At 40.9% G+C, this 24,466-nt stretch overlaps 1 protein-coding gene across 1 annotated transcript; it reads left to right on the top strand.

Annotated features, from left to right (window-relative positions):
• The first annotated feature begins 2,369 nt into the window (after window positions 1-2,369).
• On the top strand, window positions 2,370-15,139 carry LOC116512746 (mas-related G-protein coupled receptor member H-like). Its single transcript, XM_032223381.1, has 2 exons — window positions 2,370-2,478; window positions 12,943-15,139. Exon 2 carries the CDS (start codon window positions 12,986-12,988, stop codon window positions 13,928-13,930), a length of 945 nt encoding a protein of 314 aa, XP_032079272.1. The 5' UTR covers window positions 2,370-2,478; window positions 12,943-12,985; the 3' UTR covers window positions 13,931-15,139.
• Window positions 15,140-24,466: the final 9,327 nt, after the last annotated feature.

Raw genomic sequence — 24,466 nt, forward strand, 5'->3', positions numbered from 1 at the left:
CGTAGTAATTCCAGAGAGATTTCTGGAGGGATCCATGAGATTGTTCATGATTTCCAAACCTATCAATATTAAGCATTTTTCATCCCTATTCAAGATGACAACCTATTTGTTAAATTGAGCTAGCCCTTTTTCACTCATTATCTTTAGTGAAGATCTGAGCTTTTTCAGTGTTAATTTGATTTCTCTCCAGGGATGGTCAGCAGGAGGTTCTTTAAAAGCAATTCTGCAATGCACTTTTCAAATCTATTTTTCAATTCCATCACACCAACATCTCCATTTTATGATTTTATCATATTAAGGAGCAATTCTGTTTTGCATTTGCTCAGAAGTGCTATTAGCTTTCTTATTGTTGTTGTTGTTATAACAGATTTAAGTACACGATGTACTGCCAGATTTAAAATCTCATTTCTGGGGTGGGGGGAGATAATGGAGAGGTAAACCAGCATATTATTTTCCAGCCCACCAAGTGAAGTTTTCCCCTCTCCCTCAAGGCACAGTTACAGTGTACAAGAAATCAGTGTCCATCCAAAATCCTGAACAAGGACAAAGAACTGAAGAAGCTCCTTGGATAAGAAGTGAAACATTTTCAAGGAAAAACCAAGAAAGTCCAGTTGCCTTTTGAAAAAAACACTTTTGGGGCAACTATGGCCTGAACAACTGAGAATCTCCATAAACACTTAATTTCATTGGCATCTTTTCTCCTAGGACATTGCAAAACTTGCCGTCAGTTCATTACAGTCCACCATCTTCCCTCAGTGGCACCAAAATTTAAGCTGAATTTTGTGCTTTTAATCAGAGTTTCAAAAATCTCCTCCAAAAGCCTGTGCTGTCCATAATAATTTCAGATTATTGATGTTTGCATAACTTTTCGAGCTTTAGGCACTCAATTATTTGATTATCGTATGCAGCTCATCCCATGCTTGAGTGTCTAATTGAAATCCTCCCCAACCTGGTATGTTCCATCTAGCTCTGTCTTTCACATTCTTATTATTGTTGCTTTGAACTTATTGTCTGTAGAGATTCTCCATCATCCAGGTCATGGTTATCCCAAAGGTGCTTTTTGTGGAAGCAACTGGACTTTCTCGTTTTTTTTTTCTTTTAAAGACATTTCACTTCTCATCCAAGAAGCTTCTTCAGCACTGACTGGATGGTGGGGAATGGAAGGGTTTATATTCCTTGCAGACAAAGCTGGTCATTTGCATCCTTTTAGAGGGTCGTTGAGGCCACTTGGAGGTTTATGTCTGCCCTCAGGGTCACCTGAGTAGTGCAAATGGTTCCTGCAGTCTGCAATTTTTCTTCTGGAAATCTATTCCTACTCCCACGCCGTTCAAAGGGTCTCCATCCCAAATTGTACAGCTGAAAGTCTGTAGAGATTGTCAACCACCAAGATCATGGTTGTCCCAAAGATGCTTTTTCAAGAGGCAACTGGACTTTCTTGGGGGATTTTTTCTCTTTTGAAGATGTTTTGCTTCTCATCCAAGAAACGTCTTCAGCTCTGGCAGCATGGTGAGGAATGGAAGGATTTATATTCCTTACAGACAGCTGGTCACCTTTATCCTTTTATCCGAGTCGTTGAAGCACTTGGAGGTTTATCTTTGAACTTATATTTATTGGTTCCACCACAAAACCGCGGACGACAAAATCGCGGACGACGAAAGCGCGTATGTGACGTCATCACAGCGCGACGAAAAAGATCGAAAATGTAAAAATAAAGCGAAAACCTTACCCTAACCCCCCCAAACCTAACCCTAAACCTAACCCTAAACCTAACCCTTAACCTAACCCTAAACCTAACCCTAAACCTAACCCTTAACCTAACGAAAAACCTAACGCTAACCCTTAACCTAACGCTAAACGTAACGCTAATGCTCTAAACCTAACCCTAACCCTTAACCTAACCCTTACCTTTATGTGAATCAGCTTGCTGTCATTTAATTTTTATTTCAATTTTTCGATCTTTTTCGTCGCGTTGTGATGACGTCACATACGCGATTTCGTCGACCGCGCTTTTGTGGAACGCGGTTTTGACGGGTCACGATATTTATTTATGTAACTTATTATATTTGAACTTATTATTGTTTGTTCTTATTATTCTGGTATTGGTGGCACCTGTCATTCCGATTTTTAAAAAAGTATATTGACAATTTCTTCTATTAGCACACTCAACCTGACAATATTCATTGCTTTTAAAAGCTCACTGAAAAAAAGAAGTTCTTCATTCCTGGCAGGAACTATTTCAAAAAAGGATGCACTCATTTCTTAAGAGTTGCCCCCCCCCACCTCCTAGATGTGGGTGTGTCTCTTGTGCGCCACCTCTCCCGAGCATACATAAAGCAGTTCTGTAACATTTTCTCCACAAGGATGAGAGAGTGGTCGTACTTTTTCTGAAGCCAGCGTTGAAAAACCTTGACATCTAGAAGACAATCTTACGGCAATCTAGAAGGAGACCTTTTTCTAGTTGTCTTCTTCAAAGAGAAGGTAAGACTTCCATAGAAACTTTTCGTATAGTTGCTTTTTACATCTTCTATCTGTAATAATTCATCATATACAACCTTTCTCCAAAGATTTGATGGCACTTCTGACCAAAAGGTGTCAAAATAACCCTAAATTCTTCTGTTCATATCGATTTATCTGTCTTTCTATTACCATTGCAATGATGCCCACTATGGAAATCTAAATATTACCTACTCATCCTGATAATGATATACTTCCATTGAATAAAGGTACTTAAGTGGAATAAATAATTAATAAACCCATTATAAGACGGCTTCCCTTATTTCCTAATATGCACGAGGGACATTTGGCTTTTTGTTTTAAAAAAAAAAAATCATATTGCTTTTTTTTCCACCTAAAGGTTTATCTCCCCCATTTCATATTCAGACTCAGATTATTTTAAACTATTGAAATCCATGTATCATCATTATCCATGCAAATAATTTTATAAGCTTTGAATGAGTTCCTGTTAATGTATACACTTTATACATTTCTCTTTATAAACATATTCATCCGTACTTTTTCCTGATGTAGGTATTCTTCCAGGCAGCACTTAATACATATTTTTTTAGCTTTTCCCTGCTGTGCACATTTACAAATTTCTGCAAACTGTACCACAACATTCAGAAAAGGGAAGCTTTTAATACATACATACATATATACATACACATACATAAACATGCACACACATATGCACATACATACATACATACATACATACATTTGCTGAATTGGCATTTTAATGGTAATGTACCCAAATGCCATCTCACAAGCTTTTTCTACTTCCTAACTTTGGAATCTTTGCCCTTGTTCTTAATTTCAGTTTTTTAGAAAAGACTATAAGCATTGTAAACACCCTTCATTTTTTTCCATGCTCTTCTATCACCAAGAAACTTGCCTATCTCACTAGAAGAGAAACCCTAATAGCAAAGGGTATTTTTCTTTGGGGGGGGGGGGGTTGTTATGAGCCAAAGAGCAAGAAGTTTCAGTCCACAGGTTGGGAAAGAGAAAGCATTTCAAGGTTGCATTCGGTTATTTAAAACATTTGTGGATGGGCAGATGGTTCCATGTCTTCTACTCCATCTGAACTCCTAGCCACTGCATGGGCAAATCCATGAAGCTTCCTTGCCATCAATCTCTGATTTGCCAGCCTTCCAAGGGCTGAGAGAGAGTGACTGGCCCAAGGTCACGCAATGCTTTAAGCCAGTGGTTCTCAACCTTCCTAATGCCATGACCCTTTAATACAGTTCCTCATGTTGTGATGACCCCCAACCATAAAATTATTTTATGTTTTCCATATCTTTTTGAAAATATGTGTTTTCCGATGGTCTTAGGTGACCCCTGTGAAAGGGTCATTCGACCCCCCAAAGGGGTCCTGACTCGCAGGTTGAGAACCACTGCTTTAAGCTTAAGAAAAACCTCATGGTTTTATGGTTTCTAGCCTGATGCCTTAATTACTCTACCAAGCAGGTTCTCAATATGTAAATATTATGCAAACTATAAGCCAATGTTTTGAATCAGAACTTTTGGGCACAGATCTCACTCTAAACTAACATGTAAGCTTAGACTGAATGGGAGAGAAACGTTGCATCATTTTGCCTAGAGAACTGAGTGGTGATGATGATGGACTTTGCTTAGCTAGGTGATCCAAAATTCTCCTGAAAATGAGTTCATTTAATCCAGAATGAGCACCACAACTCATACTTATAACAACGAGCAGAAAATATGACAGTCGTGGATTTTGCATGGTGCGTGAAATGGACATTTGCAAAAAGGGGAAGGGGACTTATAACATAGTTGTGAATAATGACAGTTTTTTTTGGGGCAGAAGCGTAAGAGTTGATTGAGAAATGCTCAGTGATTTGATATTGCTAAAAACATGTCATGTGTTAATGACGTGTGATAAGGAGCAAATGTTCTATCTGAGAACATTGTGTATTCTGATTTATTACATGTAAGAAACAGGAGGTTTGATGTTGCAAAGCAGGTATTTTGCAAGTTTAACATTTCCAGTTGGAGTGAATGAACTTTCAGCATCTGCAGTGCTGACAATGCTAGTATTAACTATTGAAAGTACTTCAGTGTTTATCAAAAAGCCACTGAAAAGAAAAAAAAATATTTCCCCAGATTTTAGTTGTTGCAAGGTTTCACTGCAGCAGAGGCTCCACCACCTGCCCAGACACTTATGCGCATGCGCAGAAGCATCACGTGAGCGTGTGCGCACAAGCAAACCGGTAGTAAATAAATTGAAAACCACCACTGCACTGCAGGATAACTAATTTGGATACAAAAGGTATCATTTTCAAGGTGACCACCCATGTCAGTACTTCTGTAGAGAGAAATGCAAATAGCTTGTCAAAATGTTATCCTTACTTTTTGTTTTTCCTACTGTGCAATTGTCAATATTCTAAAGCATTGGAGACATTTTTCCTCAGTATAGAACTTATAAATGTAGGAACTCTGGAAAAAGAAAAAAGAATTGGGAGTTCTCAATTAAAAAGTTTAAAGGGTTTCCGAAGTCAAGCAACTAGCATCAGATGTAAAGAGATGTGAAGTTGACGTCATAATTTCTGTTAAATTTCTAAGAAGTGAGGGGTAAGATTTTGACAACTAGGTGTTCAAGCTGGAATCTTGCAATTACTGAGCCTTTAAAAGGATTTTGTAATATGATACAAGGCACATTTCAATGAAGAATGTGGCATTGTGGTGAGTTGTTAGTTCTCAGTTGCTAGACAAACCAGAAGTGATATCGTGTGGGTGTGTGTGGTGTGTGTGGTGTGTGTGTGTGTGTGTTTTCCGAAGTGGTCCAGGATCCATTAGATTAGAGCTAAGGAGAAATTTCCTGACAGTGAGAATCATTAATCAGTGGAACAGAAGTTGCCTCCAGAAGTTGTGAATGCTCCAACACTGGAATTTTTTAGGAAGAGATTGGACAACCATCTATCTATCTGAAATGGTGTAGGGCTTCCTGCCTGATCAGGGGGTTGAACTAGAAGACCTTCAAGGTTCCTTCCAACTCGGTTATTCTGAGTTAAGATACACCATCTTCTACACCTATCTCAAATGGGCATTGACTTTTTGTAAGACTGCAAAGAGACATGTGGGGGGGAAAAGATCCCGGACCAAAGAAAACTAATATAGAGTATTAGGAAAGGCAAGAAACAGTAACTTGGATCTGGCAGGTTTGGTGCAACAATATCTAACTTTCATCTTTAATGTTCTTTGCTTTGTTACTGTTGCTCGTCATAGTGCATTCCATTGTAGAGAGACGAGTAAAAATACTGAGCATTACTACTTTCTTTCTTTCATCACAACTCCCTTTCACAGAGCATGTTAAGGGCCACCCTATCACCTGCCTGCTGCCATGCCTATTTCTTCTGCCCAGTTGCCTCCATTTCTTGCTCAACTAGCATCTGTGAAAGCCCTTTCTTTGTTTCTTGCACACAAAAACAGACAAGCACAAAGAATAAGGGAGATGCTATGAAAGAGGGCTGCCGAAGAGAGGGCGGGGGGAAACAGTTCTCCTTCGTCTATCCCATTTTGAACTGATAGTTTGAAATTTTCATTTTGCCGCGTTAAAGATGGAGAGCAAGTACACAGGGAAAGTGAAGGGCCCAATCCTGAGATGACATTTCTTAAATCAGCCCTGACAGTGAGCTCCCAGTACATGGTCCAATACATAAAAGCTGCAATTCCAGACAACCTTTTATTTTTCCTAGATTTTCTTGCATTTCTGAGGCAGTTCACTTCTTCTTTTTGGTTCCACCACAAATGCGCGAACGACAAAAGCGCGTCTGACTAAACCGCGGTGACAAAACCGCGCTGACAAAACCGCGCTGACGAATGAGCGCTGAAGCGCGCCGACAACAGCGCGCCGACAGAAGCGCGTTGTAACATAACCCTAAACCTAGCCCTAAACCTAACCCTAAACCTAACCCTAACCCTAACCCTAAACCTTACCCTAAACCTAACCCTAAACCTAACCCTAAACCTAACCCTAAACCTTACCTTAACTTAAATCGTGCTTCTGTCGGCACGCTGTTGTCGGCGCGCTTTTGACATCGCGGTTTTAGCGCCGCGGTTTTGTCGCGCGCTTTTGACGTTCGCGCTTTTGTCGTGCCACGCTTCTTTTTAGCATCCTAATTGGACAACAGATCAATGAATGCCATTGCCACTGGTTTTTGTGTATAGAGGAAATAATGTTGATTAAGTGAAGTTCTTAGGGTAAATAAAGTGCCCCATTGCCAAGATGAAGTGTTTTGCACTCTTTGCTAACTGCAACAATGAAAATTGCTAGAAATCTCTCGACTTTGCAGATAATGCACAGGAAACATATACTCAAATGATCTGCTCAGAAATTAGGTGGAGATTTTCAAAAGACCTCTACCTTATTTACTAATAGCTTTGCAATATTCATGGTTTATTGCATTACTCTACAAAAAAGAAAGCACACATTAGAAGGACATATATGGCAATCAGAAGAACTTTCCCATTATGTGCAGCATTGTTTACTTTTGAGTAAACCTGAATAGAATTGGAGAATGGGAAACTCTTACCATTAGATTTACACTGCATTCCCTATCAAGGATTTATCTGCTAAGCAACATTGAGAAATCAAACTCATTTACTAGCAGTTTTGCTGAGTTTTTGCTATTGTGACATGATTGTAACAAGAAATGCCCACCATACCTTTACAACATTTCATTTCATTCATTCATTTCCTTTATTGAATTTCTAGGCCGCCCAATCCTGAAGGACTCCGGGCGGCTTACAGAAATGAAATATTAAAAAGAATTAAAACAATAAGACACAACAAAATTAAGAAGAAGCACAACATACACCCAATCAAAGGGGGAGCTGGACCTCAATCAAGAGGTCAACAGCCCTAGGCCTGCCAGAAAAGCCAAGTTTCAACAGCTTTACGGAAGGCCATGAGAGTGGGTAGGGCCCGGATCTCTGGGGGTAGCTCATTCCATAGGGCCGGAGCGGCAACAGAGAAGGCCCTACTTCCGTGGTATTGCCAGCTGGCATTGTCCCGCTGAAGGCACACGGAGAAGGCCCATCCTGTGCGATCTTATTGGTCTTAGGGAGGTATGCAGCAGAAGACGGTCTTGCAGGTATTCAGGTCCTAGGTAAAGGTTCCCTCGCACATATGTGCTAGTTGTTCCTGACTCTAGGGGGCGGTGCTCATCTTCGTTTCAAAGCCAAAGAGCCAGTGCTGTCTGAAAATGAAGATGACTAAATGCCAAAAGTGCACGAAATGCTGTTACCTTCCCACCAAAGGTGTTCCCTATTTTTCTACTTGCATTTTATGTGCTTTCAAACTGCTAGGTTGGCAGAAGCTGGGACAAGTAACAGGAACTCACGCCGTTATGCAGTGCTAGGGATTCGAACTGCCAAACTGTTGACCTTTCTGATAGACAAGCTCAGCGTCTTAGCCACTGATCCACCACGTCCCTTTATATGGATATGGATCCAACCTTTATAAAGTGCCCAGTGTTCATATTGTTTCACCATCTTACTTCTTAAATAAAACTTGAATCAAGTTGATTAGTAAACCATTCTTCTTTTTTAAGAAGCCCAACTAGCTTTGGGTCATCTTGAAAAGCATGCAACACCAAATGTGAAGGGAGATTACAGGGAAATTAAAGACAACGGGCAGAAAGGCAGTGGTTATGTTGTTGCTATGAAAACGAGTCAATATCACCATGAAATCATCAAGGCATTAATTTGACTCAGAGAGGACTTAACCTTACACATAAGAACATATTTGGTTGGTGTTTTTTGTTGTTGTTCTAAGCAAATTAGTTAAATTTCCCCATTCTTAACTAATCTGGAGAGCTCTTCCTATTGTGCAATTCTCCAAATGTTGACTAATTTCAAAGACTGCATCCAGCAAAGCTTAATTTGGGGGAAGTTGCACATAAAATGCTTTATTTGCTGGGAAGTAGGGGACAACTAATGGTTGTTCTGGAAAACTGCTTATAAAAAATAAAGATGGATATTTCTGAGCTTAAATAGCCATAGATGTATAAGCCACACAAACATGGAGCTGATTTGAATAGATTTATGCATGAATAGCGATGAAACTTCAAACATGCTTCTTGCTCAAGATTAATTTAGTTCAAGGTTTATTCATTTTTAAGGTTGATTTGTTTATTTGGTTTGCATTCATTTCCCCCTCATTTGCATTTATTTAAATGGCAGCATACATTTGTCAGAGACAAAGCAAAGAGTTTCTCTGTGTCTATGCACTTATTATTTGTATGTTTGCTTTGTCTTAGTATATTGTTTTTTAAAAAAATCTGGGATTTGAGTTTCTGTAACTAATGTATTACAGTGCATGTGTGCATATTTCTTTGATGGCTCAATTCCCATACAAATATACAAAATATGGCAGTCAACAATGATACTAATCACAGGCTACAAAACATACTTTTTTTAAAATATATATATATTATTCATTTTCACATTCCATTTTACAATCACCTATATACAGGGCACCTGCTACAAGAAGAAAAATAAAAAATAAAAATAAATAAAATAAAAAGAAAACACACTCATCATTCACAACCCCACCTGACACTTCCATCCTCCATACACCCATCTGCCCCCTCCAACTTTCCTTTCCTCCCTCTAACGCTCCCCTCCTACTTCCCTTCCCCCTCAAACCTTCCTTCTCCCCTTACTCCCAACACGCCCTCCTTACATTCCCCTTACTCCTTCCTTACTCCTCCCTCCTCTTTCCCTCTACTCCCTCCTTGGTGTATTCCTTTATTCAAGTGTTGTTTATTATAATCTGATAAAAAGTAAAATAAACCAAGGAAAAAAAAATATAAAGAAAGAAAAGAGAAAAAAAAGGGAAAAAAAAAGAACAACCGTATAAGTGCATTCTTGTTCTTATTGAGACTATGTTAACACCCTCCCACCACCCCCCAAAAATCCCCATCCCTACTCCTCCCGACTTCCCAGGGCCCACACCTGGCACTGCCTTCCATCTAAAGCATCCTATGTTCGTATGGATTAAAAATAAAAGCAATATTTAAAAGAAAAAAAAAAACAAAAAAAAAAGGAAAAGAACAAAGAAAAAAGAAAAAAAAAGAAACTCTTTGTGTTAAGCTCAGCCCCCACCTTTATCCATGCCCAAACAGTATAAGTCATTCTATCTATATTTTATTCTCGTCTTGCTTCTTTGTTATCTACCCCGACCTCCTGTAGACTCTCCCATTCCTCCTCCCCAACCTTGTATTCAGATAAACATTTATCCAAATTTGTATAGACATCAATATACAATCTAGCCCAAAAATAATCCCTTCTAGTAAAATTTAAGCAGCGTGGGTCATTCCACATATTCAAATATTACTTTACAGAAGAATAATCAAACTTTCCCTTCTAATAGGATTCAAACAGCGTAAATAATCTTTCTTAACCTTAATTTCAAACAGTAATTCAAAATAATCTGACCAAACTTTCCCTTCTTAGTAAAATCCAAGCAGAGTGGATCAAGTATTACTTTACACAAAATCAATTGCATTCTATCTTAAAATGATCCGACCAGCTTTACCTTCTAATAGGATTTAAACAACGTAAATCATTCCGCATGCCTTTTGCCCTCATCCCTTGCTTCTCTGATATTTACCACTATCAAATTTATGCAGACATTAGTTAAAATTTAGCTCAAAATAATTTCACCAAGCTTTCCCTTCTAATAAAAATTAAATAGCATAGATCATTCCACATATTCAAATAATACTTTCAACAAGAATCAGTTTACCTTCTGTTTTAAAATAATCTCATCCAGCTTTCCCTTCTAACAGAATTTAAACAACATAAATCGTTCTGCATTTTTTACATATATACATTCAGTATCACCCCACCAATATACGTAAATCATTCCGCATGCATTTTACCTCATCCCTTGCTTCTCTGATATTTGCCACTATCAAATTTATGCAGACATTAGTTTAAAATCTAGCTCAAAATAATTTCACCAAGCTTTCCCTTCTAAAAAATTAGATAGCATAGATCATTCCACATATTCAAATAATAGTTTCAACAAGAATCAGTTTACCTTATTTTAAAATAATCTCTTCAAACTTTCCCTTCTAACAAGATTTAAACAGCGTAAATCATTCTGCATGCATTTTACATATATACATTCAGTATCACCCCACCAATAAATTCCGCTTTTTCTACCGGGGAGAGGTCGCAAACCCCCCTTCAATCCACAACTTTAGCGAATATTTACACGATCTTGAAAACCTGCGGGTTATTCGGTGGGCGGGTTATTTGTGGGCGGGTTATATGGGTGAAATATGATATATTCATGTATGGGTGGCTGTGAATTTGTGCATTGAAGTCAACCTTGAGTCCTGGGAAATACTTGGGAAAGTCCTTGCAGTTTTCTTGCCAACAGTTTGGAAATGATGTCTGTGTGTATCTGTTTGTGTCAGTGGTGGGTTTCCATTATTTTTACTACCAGTTCATTCGTGCGTGCTCACTCATGCGCGTGGTGCTTCTGATCGACCTTCCTGATCAACAAGCTGAGCGTCTTAGCCACTGAACCTCTGAGTGGGTTAGGAGATTGTAAACCCTAAGCACAATGCAGAGTTCATTGAAATTGTCAATAAACAGTCAAAAAAGTGATAGGTACACACAGTAAATTAATTTAAGGGAAAAAATGTTGGCTAATTTGTAAAAATACCATCATCCTCACTTCTGGAAGGAGAGTTTTCTATAGAATGAAAGCCACTACTAAGAAAGCCTGAAGCTTGGTCCACACCATGTGCTGGGGCAATTTGCAAACAGGCTTTTGCAGGCCAAAAATGTTATAAACCAAAATCCAAAAATGAAGAAGCAACAATAAATGCAAACAAGGGCATATTTATAGTACAATATTTAAATGCACCTTAACAGAAAGAAGACTGTCAGCAAACTGGCTTACTTCTTCCTCTATTCTTCTTAGATCCTCAACCTCATTGTTTGAGAAGACACCACTTAGTTTTTGTTATTTATTTTTAAAAGTGTAATTAGTAGATTGTAGGAGATGAAACAACTGGAAAGAGAATGTGGTGAGTGTAAAGGGGAAATGATCAGTGATTTGATATTGCTAAAAACTGGACATGTGTTAAGGACGTGTGTTAAGAGGCAAAAGTTCTATCTGAGACTACTCTGTATTCTGATTTATTAAATGTAAGAAACAGGATGTTTGATGTAGCAAAGCAGATACTGTGCAAGTTTAACATTTCCAATTTAGAGTTGAATAAACTTTCAGCATATGCAGTGGTTACAATGCTAGTATTAACTATGGAAGCTACTTCAGTGTTTATCAAAAAGCCATTCAAAAAAAAAACAATATTTCGCCAGAATTTGGTTGTCACAAGGTTACATTGCAGGACAACCTAATTTGGATGGAAAAGATATCATTTTCAAAATGCACCACCACAAATTCTTGTGTGTCCAATCACACTTGGCCACAATAAAGAATTCTCTTCTGTTCTGCTCTGCTCTCTTCATTCTATTCTATTCTATTCTATTCTGTTCTATTCTGAAGGGTTTAAAGGGTTAACCAAGTCAAGCAACTAGTTTGCAAGTAGACTTTTCAAAAGCTAAAATGGCCTGGCCAAAAACATTATCAACCGAAATCCAAAAATGAAGAAGCAAGAGAAAATGCAAACAAGGGCGTATTTGAGATGACACATCTGGAAAGAGAATGTAGGAAAAAGTGAACGGAGGCAGGATCCTTATTTTAATCCATCAGACCATTTTTATCTTGTACATTTTCCCCTTTCTTTTATCCCTCCCTCCCGCCCTTCTTCTTCCTTCCCCTTTCATCTTCCCTCCCTTCCATTTGTTAATCCATACTCCTTACTATTTACCACTCTTAATTTGAAGTCACAATCTTCTGTGTTCTGTGAATTCACCAGATGGGATCACATATACTAACTTCCACCACCCAACGTTGCTTTGATGAAGCAAGGTTTTCGCATAACCATTTCATTCAGACAAACAAGGCCAAATTATCGCCCTTCATTCCAACCATATAACCTAATGATGAGGATAGGATTGATCAGTTTTAGCAATTTTGGCCAGTTTACGACAAGTATAACTAGTGGTGGGATTCAGCCAGTTTGTACCACTTCGAGAGAACGGGTTGCTATCTTTCTGAGTAGCTTGGCGAACTGATTCTTGGAAGAAACCATTAGGGCAGAGAACCGGTTGTTAAATTACTTGAATCCCACCATTGACTATAACCAAAAACCAATTTGACTTGGTGTGCTCATTATCCAATTGTTAATACAGAGGTGATCTTGGAAACCAACTGCTGTTGCCACACCTCAGCAATTAGCCTATATGCAATCTTCTCACATACTCTGACATGCAATCAATATGCATTTTTAGGAATTACGCTAGAGCCTAACACCAACTGTTTCTCTTTTGTCCCAACAGGAGTATCTGCAGCCATAGAAGGAAGAGAAAAGAGTGGAGCATAATGGATATGGCATCCCCCACTCCTTTCATTGTCTTACCACAAATCAATGCAACATTCACTGGCAAAAACAGAACCTGTTATGATTCTGGCATAAACGAAGAAGTGCTTATTTTCGCAATCTTCACTATACTTTTCTGTGTGTTGGGAATGTTGGGCAACGGCCTCGTGATCTGGTTGCTGGGCTCCTCCGTTAAGAGGAACACTTTTGCCATTTATATTATCAACCTCTCTGTTGCAGACTTTGGTTTTCTCACCTTTGAGCTGATTATCGAAATCCACTGGCTTTTTACACATCTGTATTGTGACTTTCCCTACGAACTCTTCCAAACGGGCCTGCTGTTAATGTACAGCACGGGGCAATTTCTCCTGACAGTCATCAGCATCGACAGGTGTCTTTCGGTCCTCTTCCCAATTTGGTATCGATGCCACCGGCCAGTCCACATGTTCACGACCGTGTGTGCTGTCATCTGGGCCGTTTCCTTCATCCTCTCTTCAATTCACTTCACAATTATAGCAGTTGACGGATTTGGAAACAGTTATACGCTGATGTATCAGTTCATCGTTAACGCTGTGCTTTGTCTCCCACTGATGACCATCTCCAGTGTCACCTTATTTGTTAGAATCTGCTTCGTATCCAAAAGCCAAAGGCGGAGGAAGCTTTTGACAGCTATTTTGCTCACGCTTTTCTTCTTTTTAGTCTTGGCTTTTCCACTAAATGCCTTCTATTTTATCCTGTATGTTTTCAAATACATACATCCCAACCTTGTGCATTATGGCTACTTGTGCACCTGTATCAACAGCGGCATTAACCCCGTGATCTATTACCTGGTGGGGAGGCAGAGGGGTAAAGCTCGGAAAGGCATCAAAGAGTTGTTTCAGAAAGTTTTCAAGGAGGAGGAACTATCTACTGATGAACTGGAAACTTCGGAAGGTTCCAAGATCTGAATGCTTTGCTTTCACTCTTGTCAATCAAAAGACACATTTGTTCCTTTCCAAGAAAGCCCTTCTTTATTTAAAAGAAACTGGTTTTATGCTTATTAATTTCTGCACGTCCAGAATTTGTGCAGATAATTAACTTTGTGGAAAAGAAAACATTTCTCACGTTGGATTAATCTATTTACCAAGTATTAACTGAAGTCTAATTGACTTTCTCCAATTCAGCTGGGCCCGACTTGAGTGGCCTCCAATTCTGTGCATTTGAATTTCAATGTTCAGCTAGTGGGATCATTGCTGAGAATTTTCAAAGTGGTCATTCGCACTTTTGGAAGGTGTCCATCCAAAGATTCCAAAATCTGAACTTTAATGTCACCATTGTCATTCAAAAGATACATTCATTTTTTTCCAAGCAAGACCCTGATTTCCTCTCTTTTTATTTAAAAGAAACTGTTCGTATTCTGAATAATTTGTGCAGATAATTATCTTTGTGGAATTTCAAAATGTTTTTCGAACAACCTATTTACCTAATATCTACCCCCTGAAGATTAATTTGCTTTCTTTTGTTCAGCCTTTCCCGACTTCAGTGGTCTCCAATTCTGTGTGGTTGAACTTCAGTGTATAGCTAGTAGGACAAGTGTTGAGAATTTTCAAAGTTGACACCTTTGGAAGGTGTCAATCATAGAAAGGTGAAGCCACGGAGGCACACATGTGGCTTTTTAAATGTCCCAAGTTATATCAGGTACATGACCAACGGTGAAGGATAATGGAACTGTAGCTCTACACTAGTTGGAGAATCCTAAATCTGTATCTCCATGAGACCAGGATTTATCTACTCAATTGTATCAAAAGGTGGGCAACTGTTACAAGAAGAAAAACATGTTTAAATGAAAACATTTTTGGCTGATTCCAGAAGAAAAGAATCAGAGAAAGACTGAAACAATTTCAAGTGGAAATATCTACAAACTGATCTCTCCTACGTGTGGGGTGTGTGTGTGTGACCATTTGTTATAGCTTTATGGTCTGTGCATACACAAATGAGATTTAAAGGTTCATATTATTAGGACAGATACAGAAGCAACTGCAACTAAAACAATGCTGTACTTTTATAGAAGGTAAAAACAAAGAACATTATTTACTCAGTGTATTCCTTCTAAAGAGCAAGCAACAAAGCATGTCTGAACTTTTTTTTCTTGCTTTCTTGTGAAAGTGACTATTTTAGACAGAAAAAAAAATTATGTCTGGTTCATTTGCTGTGGCTCAATGTAGAGAAAATGAATCTTGCTATGCTAGAGTCACGTGAGGCTACCCATAAAGACATAACATTTTAAAAATTATGAGTGGCGCAGGGGGTGGGAGCAGCCACTTGGTGTTCTGATGTTGTTATATTTATTGTACCATGATGTCAACGGCTGCCTATTCAACTCGAGAGATAAGTTGTAGATATCAAATTACTAAATGGTTCTGGGTTATCATATATAAGAAAGCTTTTGCTTAAGAGCCGAGGTGGCACAGTGGTTAGGGTGCAGTACTGCAGGCCACTTCAGCTGACTGTTATCTGCAGTTCAAATCTCACCGGCTCAAGGTTGACTCAGCCTTCCATCCTTCCGAGGTGGGTAAAATGAGGACCCGGACTGTGGGGGCGATATGCTGACTCTGTAAACTGCTATTCTGCTCTCATACCAACAGAAGGCAATCTGCCTGCCTTGGGGAATAAAAGGAAACATTTTAAGCTTTGTGGTTTCATGTTCAAAATTTCACAAGCATCACAATTACAGAAATAAAGAGTTCTTTAAACATGGGCTTAGCGAAGTTATTTTAGCCTCAAGCAACTTCATTTGCACCAAGGGGATTTTTTTCTCTCCTTCCAGTAAAAGCTGATGATATCTTATCTTTATATTCTTTTATATTTTTATTTATAATCTTCTGGTATTGGATCTGGGTACTTGAGAGACCGCCTGCTGCCAATTACCTCCCACAGACCCATTAGATCTCACAGGGTTGGCCTCCTCCGGGTGCCATCTACCAGCCAATGCCATCTGGCTATTACCCGGGGGAGGGCCTTCTCTGTGGCAGCTCCGGCCCTCTGGAATGAACTCCCCGCAGGGATCTGGACCCTCACCTCTCTCCAGGCCTTCCGAAAAGCCGTCAAAACCTGGCTTTGCCGGCAGGCCTGGGAGTGATGAGTTCCCTCCCCTCTCGACATGTATGATTGTGGACTGTTGTTTACTTTTATTATTTGTATTTTGTTTTTATGTTCCCCTTTTTCCCCCTTGAATTGTTCGCCGCCCTGAGTCCTCCTGGAGAAGGGCGGCATACAAATAATAAAATTCCAATTCCAATATGGTTAAATAAAAGTTATACCTTCAGATGTATTAGTGTTAATGCAGCCCTACAATAAAGTAGATGTAGCTCATCAAGTCATGTTTCCTGTCTGGTTTACCCAGGACAGAGGAAACAGGACACCTGACCGATAGCTGAACATACAGCAATTGAATGCTAGATGAATTGAAGACAAGCCATGCCTGAAAAGAATGTGGTCTCTTTGCTTCTTTGTCCTATCTCCCCAAAATGGGTGTCAACAGGGGTGGGATTCTACCGGTTTGGACTGGTTTGGGTGAACCAGTAGCTCTGACGATCAGCTAGGAGCCAACTGGTTCACTCCAAGATCAACTCGCCCCATCCACCCGCCCATACTCTACCCTGTGCTTCGTTTCCTGCTTTCTAGCTCATCTCAATTGCTCAGCACAGCTGATTTTCCCCACCCAGCTGTTTTATTTACCATTGCTGACTTGGAAGGTAAGCAGCTGAGCTTCTAAATGCTCCATTTTCAGTGCTGTGCACGTAAAGTACACATACGCGCAACGCACATACTCATTGAATTGGTTGTTAAACTGGCAGCATCCTACCACGGGGGGGGGGGTCACCATGGCTGGTAACATTGCATTGGGGGCAGTTACAGGAGCTGCGGGAGGGGGGGCAGAGGAATTGCTGATAAGAGGAATACTTCAAATATCTGGGGCAGGCACAGTGCTGATCCCAACACAAAAACTCAAGTTGATTTCTTCCAAGGTGGACTTCACTCTCTTCCCAATTGGTATCTCCCAAGAATGGGGGAGATGCAATTAGTCACCGCAGGAGGGTATAGTGAACAGAGGAACTTGGCATAAATTGGGAACTGGAATTTTGCTAGGTGCAGCTTTCTTTAAGAGCCGAGGTGGCGCAGTGGTTAGGGCGCAGTACTGCAGGCCACTTCAGCTGACTGTTATCTACAGTTCAGCGGTTCTAATCTCACCGGCTCAAGGTTGACTCAGCCTTCCATCCTTCTGAGGTGGGTGAAATGAGGACCCAGACTGTGGGGGTGATATGCTGACTCTGTAAAGCGCTTAGAGAGGGCTGAAAGCCCTATGAAGCGGTATATAAGTCTAACAGCTATTGCTATTGCTATTTTGGACATTCACATTTATTTTGTGATTTGGAGACATTAAAATATGGTGAGTTTTGAGAGAACTGTCTTCTTTAAAGACAGTAAGTTGAGCTTTTGAATTTTTAGCTTTATTCAGAGCTTGCCATAGTTGTTTGTGACATATATACACATAGAATGGAATGGAATGGAATGGAATGAATAGAATAGAATAGAATAGAATAGAATAGAATAGAATAGAATAGAATAACAGAGTTGGAAGGGACCTTGGAGGTATTTTAGTCCAACCCCTTGTCTAGGCAGGAAACGCTACACCACTTCAGACAAATGGTTATACAACATCTTAAAGACTTCCAGTGTTGGAGCATTTACAACTTCTGGAGACAAGTTGTTCCACTAATTATTTCTTCAAACTGCCAGGAAACTTCTCCTCAGTTCTAGGTTGCTTATCTCCTTGATGAGTTTCCATCCATTGCTTCTTTTCTACCCTCAAGTGCTTTGAAGAATAGTTTGACTCCCTCTTCTTTGTGGCAGCCCCTGAGATTGGAAGACTGCTATCATGTCTCCCCTCGTTCTTTTCATTAAACTAGACATACCCAGTTCCTGCAACCTATCTTCATATGTTTTAGTCTCCAGTCCCCTAATCATCTTTGTTGCAGCATTGCAAGTGTGGACGTACCAAGGCATTATAAAGTGGTATTAATGCTTTATGTGATCTTGATTCTATCCCTCTGTTGATGCAGCCTAGAACTGTGTTGGCTTTTTTGGCAGCTGCTGCACATGGCTGGCTCATATTTAAATGGTTGTCTACTAGGATTCCAAGATCCCTCTCACAGTTAGAACTATCGAGCAAGGTATCACTACACTGTACCTGTGCATTTTGTTTTTCTTGCCTAAATGTACTTAAATTAACCTGAGAAGCATTGCAAGCTTGTTCCAACATCACAACTGATTGCTGTGCTAGTGAACTAGAGGGAGGACACTTCTCATGAGCCCAGCTTAAAGCTCATTCCTAAAACTTGGTTGCATAGATGTGTGGAAAAGTGGAAGTTAGGCCTTGGGCAAGACAAGTGGTTGTGTTCCCTTATATGGATGAATGTGTGAATGGTTTGAGAAATATAAAGTCTTGCCTCACCCAAACCCACTTTTAATTGCGTGGTGCAACAATTGGGCAACGATACAAGCTCTGGGTTGTGTTAAGAAATAGTTTTGAAATTCAAAATAAAAAAACCTCTAGGTAAAGAAAAACCAAAAGTTGAGAATTCAGAGGACTTTGCAAGGAGATTCAACTTGCAACAAGCTGAAGCACTTAAACTCCGTCTAGCCCAACAACATAAGGAGGTTTCATTCCCAGAGTGACGTATGAGAAAACATCCTTAACACCTTAATACCCTGTGAACCCTATGAAGGAAGAGTCAGAAAAGAAGATCAGTTACAGGAATTGGACTAGGAGTCACATGATAGCACTCTTCCAATATTAAGAGCCACGGTGGTGCAGTGATTAGAATGCAGTACTGCAGGCTACTTCTGCTGACTGCCAGCTGCCTGCAATTTGGCAGCTCAAATCTCCCCAGGGTCAAGGTTGACTCAGCCTTCCATCCTTCCAAGATGGGCAAAATGAGGACCCAGATTGTTGGGGGCAAGAGGCTGACCCTGTAAACTGCTTAGAGAGGGCTGTAAAAGCACCGTGAAATGGTACATGTCTAAGTGTTATTGCTATCTAAGGGGCTATCACAAAGAGGGGGTCAACTTATTCTCTAGCCCATCTCTCCCTGTTAAAGGCCGGCTCAGAGATAATACAGTGAAATGTAATCAAGTTCAATCCTTTACTTGCTTACCCCTAACGGTGCCATCCAAATACTGAGCAGATCTAATCCCGTTTAATCTTTTTTCAAGAACAGCTACTTAAGCACTGTGAAATGGTACATGTCTAAGTATTACCCACATTCTATGGCTTAGGACAGTGATGGCTAACCTTTTGTCATCGCATGCCGAAAGTGTGTGTATGTGCATGCAACACACCCACATGCCCACCATCACCCATAATGCAATGCACATGCAACCCCACATCCTTCACCCCGGGGCATGTGCAAGTGATTCCCATGCATGCATGCATAACCCCCTGTGCTCCCCCCTGCACATGCACCCCCCTTGCCCATTTTTGCTTCCAGGTTGGTGCAGGAGGCCTTCCAGGCTCAAAACAGGGGCACAGGGGCCCTTCTCTCTCTCCTCTCTCTCTCTCTCTCTCTCTCAATCTCTCTCTCAATCTATCTCTCTCTCCCCCCCCCCCCGGCTAAGCTAAATGAGTCATCAGCCTAGAATCGTTACATTCTCACAAATGGTCCAACCCCTCATAAATTCTATTAACCCATATCTGGTGCCAATTTAATATTCCTTAGTTCTTGTGCAAAAGCTTAAGCAATAAATTGCCTGCAACTTAACGTATGGTTCTGATTCTTTGTGCCTGACAAAGAATTATCTAAATGTCTTTTCTCTTCTGGATTGCACACCCTCCTCAGGGGAATCCAGACTACATTCCACCCCACTTCTAGCATTTCATAAGCTGGTCCTAAAGAATGCTAGAAAAATCTCTCTCTCTCTCTCTCTCTCTCTGTGTGTGTGTGTGTGTCTGTGTGTCTGTGTGTCTGTGCATGCACACAGGCAAGCACATGCATGTGTTGAATCATTCTTGCGGAATTGTCTTAAAAGAGCATATCTCAAGTTTCACCAATCCCAAGCTTGGTGAAAGTTTTCTTTCTAATAAGGCTGAAGCTTACTAGAACTGTGGCCCGAGCCTGCTCAATCTCTGAGCAAACTCCTTTTGGCAGAGATCCTGAAAGTAGATGTTTTCATAGTTATTGGTTGCTACAGGTAGAGATTGCGATCTCTGGGGTTTCCTGTAATTTTTATTTTTTTGTAATTTTATTAGAATTTGTAGGCCGCCCTTTTCCCTGAGGGGACTCAGGGCGGCTCACACAAAAACTGGGAAGGGGGGGAATACAGACAGTAGGACAACATGTAATAAAATAGCAAGCAACATACATTCATCATTCGGGAGGGGCAACTATCCTATCCCCAGGCCTGACGGGCGAGCCAGTTCTTCAAGGCTATGCGGAAGGCCTGGACGGTGGAGAGGGTACGAATCTCCACGGGGAGCTCGTTCCAAAGGGTCGGGGGGTTATCTGTGTATCTCTCGTGGTATCTCTGTAGTAACCATCTCCAACACAAGAAAATAATACAGTGGGGAAGTACACTGACAGATATCAAGACAGATGAAATAACTCATTTGCTTTCTCCCTTCTTGGTATCAATTTTGAATGAAACTGTATGTATATATTTATCTGGGCTTAAATGGAAATGTAAGAGTTTGAAACTTGGGTGTAATAACAAAGGTGCTAATAGCTACATTGTGTAATATTACTACTGTGTATTACAGGTAGCCCTCGACTTACAACCACAATTGAGTCCAGAATTTCTGTTGCTAAGTGCCCCATTTTATGACTTTTCTTGCTTCAGTTGTTAAGTGAATCACTGCTGTTGTTAAGTTAGTCACACAGTTGTTAGGTGAATCTGGCTTCCCCATTGCTTGTGAGAAGGTCACTAAAGGGGATCTCATGGTCTTGAGACACAGCAATGGTCATACATATGAACCAGTTGCTGAGCATCTGAACTTTGATCACATGTTCGGGGATGCGGCAAATGTCATAACTGTGAAAAACTGTCATAAGTCATTTTTCTCAGTGTCATTGTAACTTTGAACAATCACTAAATGAACTGTTCTAAATTGAAGACTAATAGCGTAGTGTGGTAGGGTAGGACAGAACAGGACAGGATAGTATTCAAATACTATACTGAATACTAAATGCTTTTTAACTTGCAACATATCAGTGGTGGGATTCAAATAATTTAACAACTGGTTCTCTGCCCTAATGACCAGCTGGGTAGGTGTGGCTCGATGGTCATGTGACTGTGTGGGCGTGGCCAACTCAATGTCACTCCGGTCGATATGGGTGCTTCATTAGCTGTTACAATGGTAATAAGGGTTAACCGGAGAGGCAGTTTCTGTAAGGAGGGCAATAAAGATTAGGCTAGAAACAACACCAGAATGTTTCCCTCCTGCCTTCCTTATAGGATTAGCCCTGTAAAGTGGGGAAAAACAAAAGATTTCTTCCAACAACCGGTTCTCCAAACTGCTTAGAAAGTTAACAACCGGTTCTCCCGGATAGGTGTGAACTGGCTGAATCCCACACTGCAACATATTTGAAAATTTTAATAAAACGTTTCATGGGTCAGCCACAGTTTGCATTCAATCCAGGGGTAACACCCTGATGTAGATGACAGAAGTTGGGACATCCAGTTGGATGGACTGGGATCTGGTCTGTTGTTTCCAGATGTGAAAAAAGAGCCTGGTTTGAGAATTGCAAACTTGGTGGAGAAGGCTGAAAGGGGAACGAATATAAGAAACTTAGAGATGATGGAATTGATGAGTTGATGGACTGCATTTTCTTGGGAAGATGGATGGACTTTGAAGGATGGACATTATATTTAACTAGAAAACAATTTCTTATAGGGAGACTTTCAAAGCAATGGGCGCTGCAGAGATATTTACAACAGAGGCTAATGATTCTGGAGAATGGGCAATTGTTGGGAAAGATCCAGTGGTGGGTTGCAGGCGGTAACCCCGGTACTGGAATACCAGAGCCTGCCCGGAGCCCCAGATACCATTCCAGTATTTGATTAATTTGATTTGATTGTATTTCTATGCCGCCCTATTCCCAGAGGGACTCAGGGCGGCTCACAAACCAAGTAAGGGGGGGGGGAATACAAAGAGGAAAAAAAAAGACAACGGACAAACAACACAACAATTTAAAAACAATCAACAGCCACACAATTCGAGCGGGGACGGGAACTCATCAGCCCCAGGCCTGTCGGAACAGCCAAGTTTTAAGGGCTTTGCGGAAAGCCTGAAGGGTGGTGAGGGTCCGAATCTCCACGGGGAGCGCATTCCAGAGGGCCGGCGCAGCCACAGAGAATAGCAGTAGACTTATAATCCAACTTCATAGGACTTTCAGCCTCTCTAAGCGGTTTACAGAGAGTCAGCATATTGCCCCAACAATCTGGGTCCTCATTTTACCCACCTCGGAAGGATGGAAGGCTGAGTCAACCCTGAGCCGGTGAGATTTGAACCGCTGAACTGCTGATCTAGCAGTAGCCTGCAGTGCTGCATTTAACCACTGCGCCACCTCGGCTCGGCCCTCCTCGGGTGGTAGCCAATCGGCATTGGCCGGTGGATGGAATTCGGAGGAGGCCTAGTCTGTGGGATCTAATCGGTCTATTGGAGGTAATTGGCAGCAGGCGGTCTCTCAAGTATGGTGCTCCGGAGGGCCCACTTGCCGCCCAAGCTCCTTACGGTCTTTTAAGTCTTTGGCACTTCCGCGCATGCACACAGCACATACAGTGCCTGCGCGACACTCCATTGAGCTACTGGAGCATCACGGAGTCTTGTGGAAGCGGTAAGACTCATGCGCACACTGCACATGTCCATGTGGACGCTGCCGGAACCCACCACTGGAAAGATCCCAATTAAAACATCAAGGAAAATATTCATTTTAAAGAATCAAATGAGAATATTTGATGCTGGATAGACCTTCTCTGTACAGACAGAGAGGTTGATTGCGGTGATTTGTGGTAACTGTTGTAGACTTTCTACGAGTTAAATACACTAATAGACTATTAACAGTGGAGTTTGAAGTTTAATTCTGCTGTTGATTCACCTATTAACCAGCCTTTTTTTATAAACAGTAGATAGATGAGGTGAGATAGGTTCACATTGAGACATAAAATTTTATAATGTTGGGAAGTTTCGTAAAGGAGCCACTATTATTGTGCAATACATTTAAGAGAACCAGCTAGGGCACAGGCGTCAAACTCAATGTGTCACATCATGCCTCATCATGTATTGCAACATGTTTTGGACTTTTTGGTGCGGGCTGAGCATGACCTCGCGCATGACCTCTAGACTGCCAGCCACCATTTAATACCCCTGATGTTGTGGAACAATACATCTACTCTTTAGGCACAGTCATCCTCACGAAGAGGTTTTCAGAGTTTACTGGAAGGAATGATTTTGAAAAATCTACACTTACTTCCAGTATATGCACCACCCTACAGCTGTGGGTGTCTCTTTCTGCACAAATACCATGAAGCAATTCTATATAATTTCTGCTGAATGAATAGTCACAGCTCCTCTGAAACCAGAACTGAACTGAGTTTAGGACGAAAAATCTTGTCATTTAGAAGAAGACTTGCCTTGATCCAGACGGAGATTTTCTAGTGCTCTTCTTCAAAGGGAAGTAAGATATTGTTAGAAAAAAAATTCTTGTTACTAAATTCTCTCCTATCTCTGATCCTTCTCATATGCAGCTTTCTTTCCAAAGAATTCGATGGAGCCTTCTTTGAATACCTAAATGTTCGAAAGTGTCAGAATAACTACTGTATATGCTTTTGTTGGTTACTGATCTGTCATCTTCCCTTTTTGTTAGCGCTGAAGTGATGCTGGTCATTGAAGTCAGAATATTACCCAGGAGTGAGCTTCAGAAATTTCAGCAATGGGTTCTCTGCCTGGTTGCTGGGTGGGCATGGCCTAGCTTTCCTCGAGCCTCTGGGAGGGCGAAAACTGCCTCCCCTGGGTTGCCAAGCTTCCCAGAGCCTCATTTTCACCCTCCCTGAGCCTCCATGCTGGCCCTGCCCTTACCTCACATCCAAAATGGACTGCATGAGATTCCTGGGGGGGAGGGATGAGGTGGGAGGGGTGGGGCAGTGTGAGTGGCGCCAGCAAGGGGTGGGATTTGGAGGTTCTCCGAACCAGCCCTAATGTTAGCTATGGAACGATCTCCCCGTAGAGATCCGGACCCTTACTACTCTTCCGGCCTTCCGTAAAGCTACTAACACCTGGCTGTTCGGCAGGCCTGGGGCTGTTGATTTATCCAGCCCCACTCTAAGCTGTATGCATGTTGTGTAATTTTAATGTTTGTATTCTATTTTAATTTTATATATATATGTCCCCTGTTTATCTGTGAGCCCCCAGAGTCCTTAGGGAGTGAGTGGCATACAAATGTTAATAA

The sequence above is a fragment of the Thamnophis elegans genome, chromosome 8 (genome assembly GCF_009769535.1).
Source record: "Thamnophis elegans isolate rThaEle1 chromosome 8, rThaEle1.pri, whole genome shotgun sequence".
Taxonomy (NCBI): domain Eukaryota; kingdom Metazoa; phylum Chordata; class Lepidosauria; order Squamata; family Colubridae; genus Thamnophis; species Thamnophis elegans.

Coding starts and splice junctions, on each gene's coding strand:
- LOC116512746 (XM_032223381.1), top strand. CDS start 12,986: ATGGATATGGCATCCCCCACTCCTTTCATTGTCTTACCACAAATCAAT.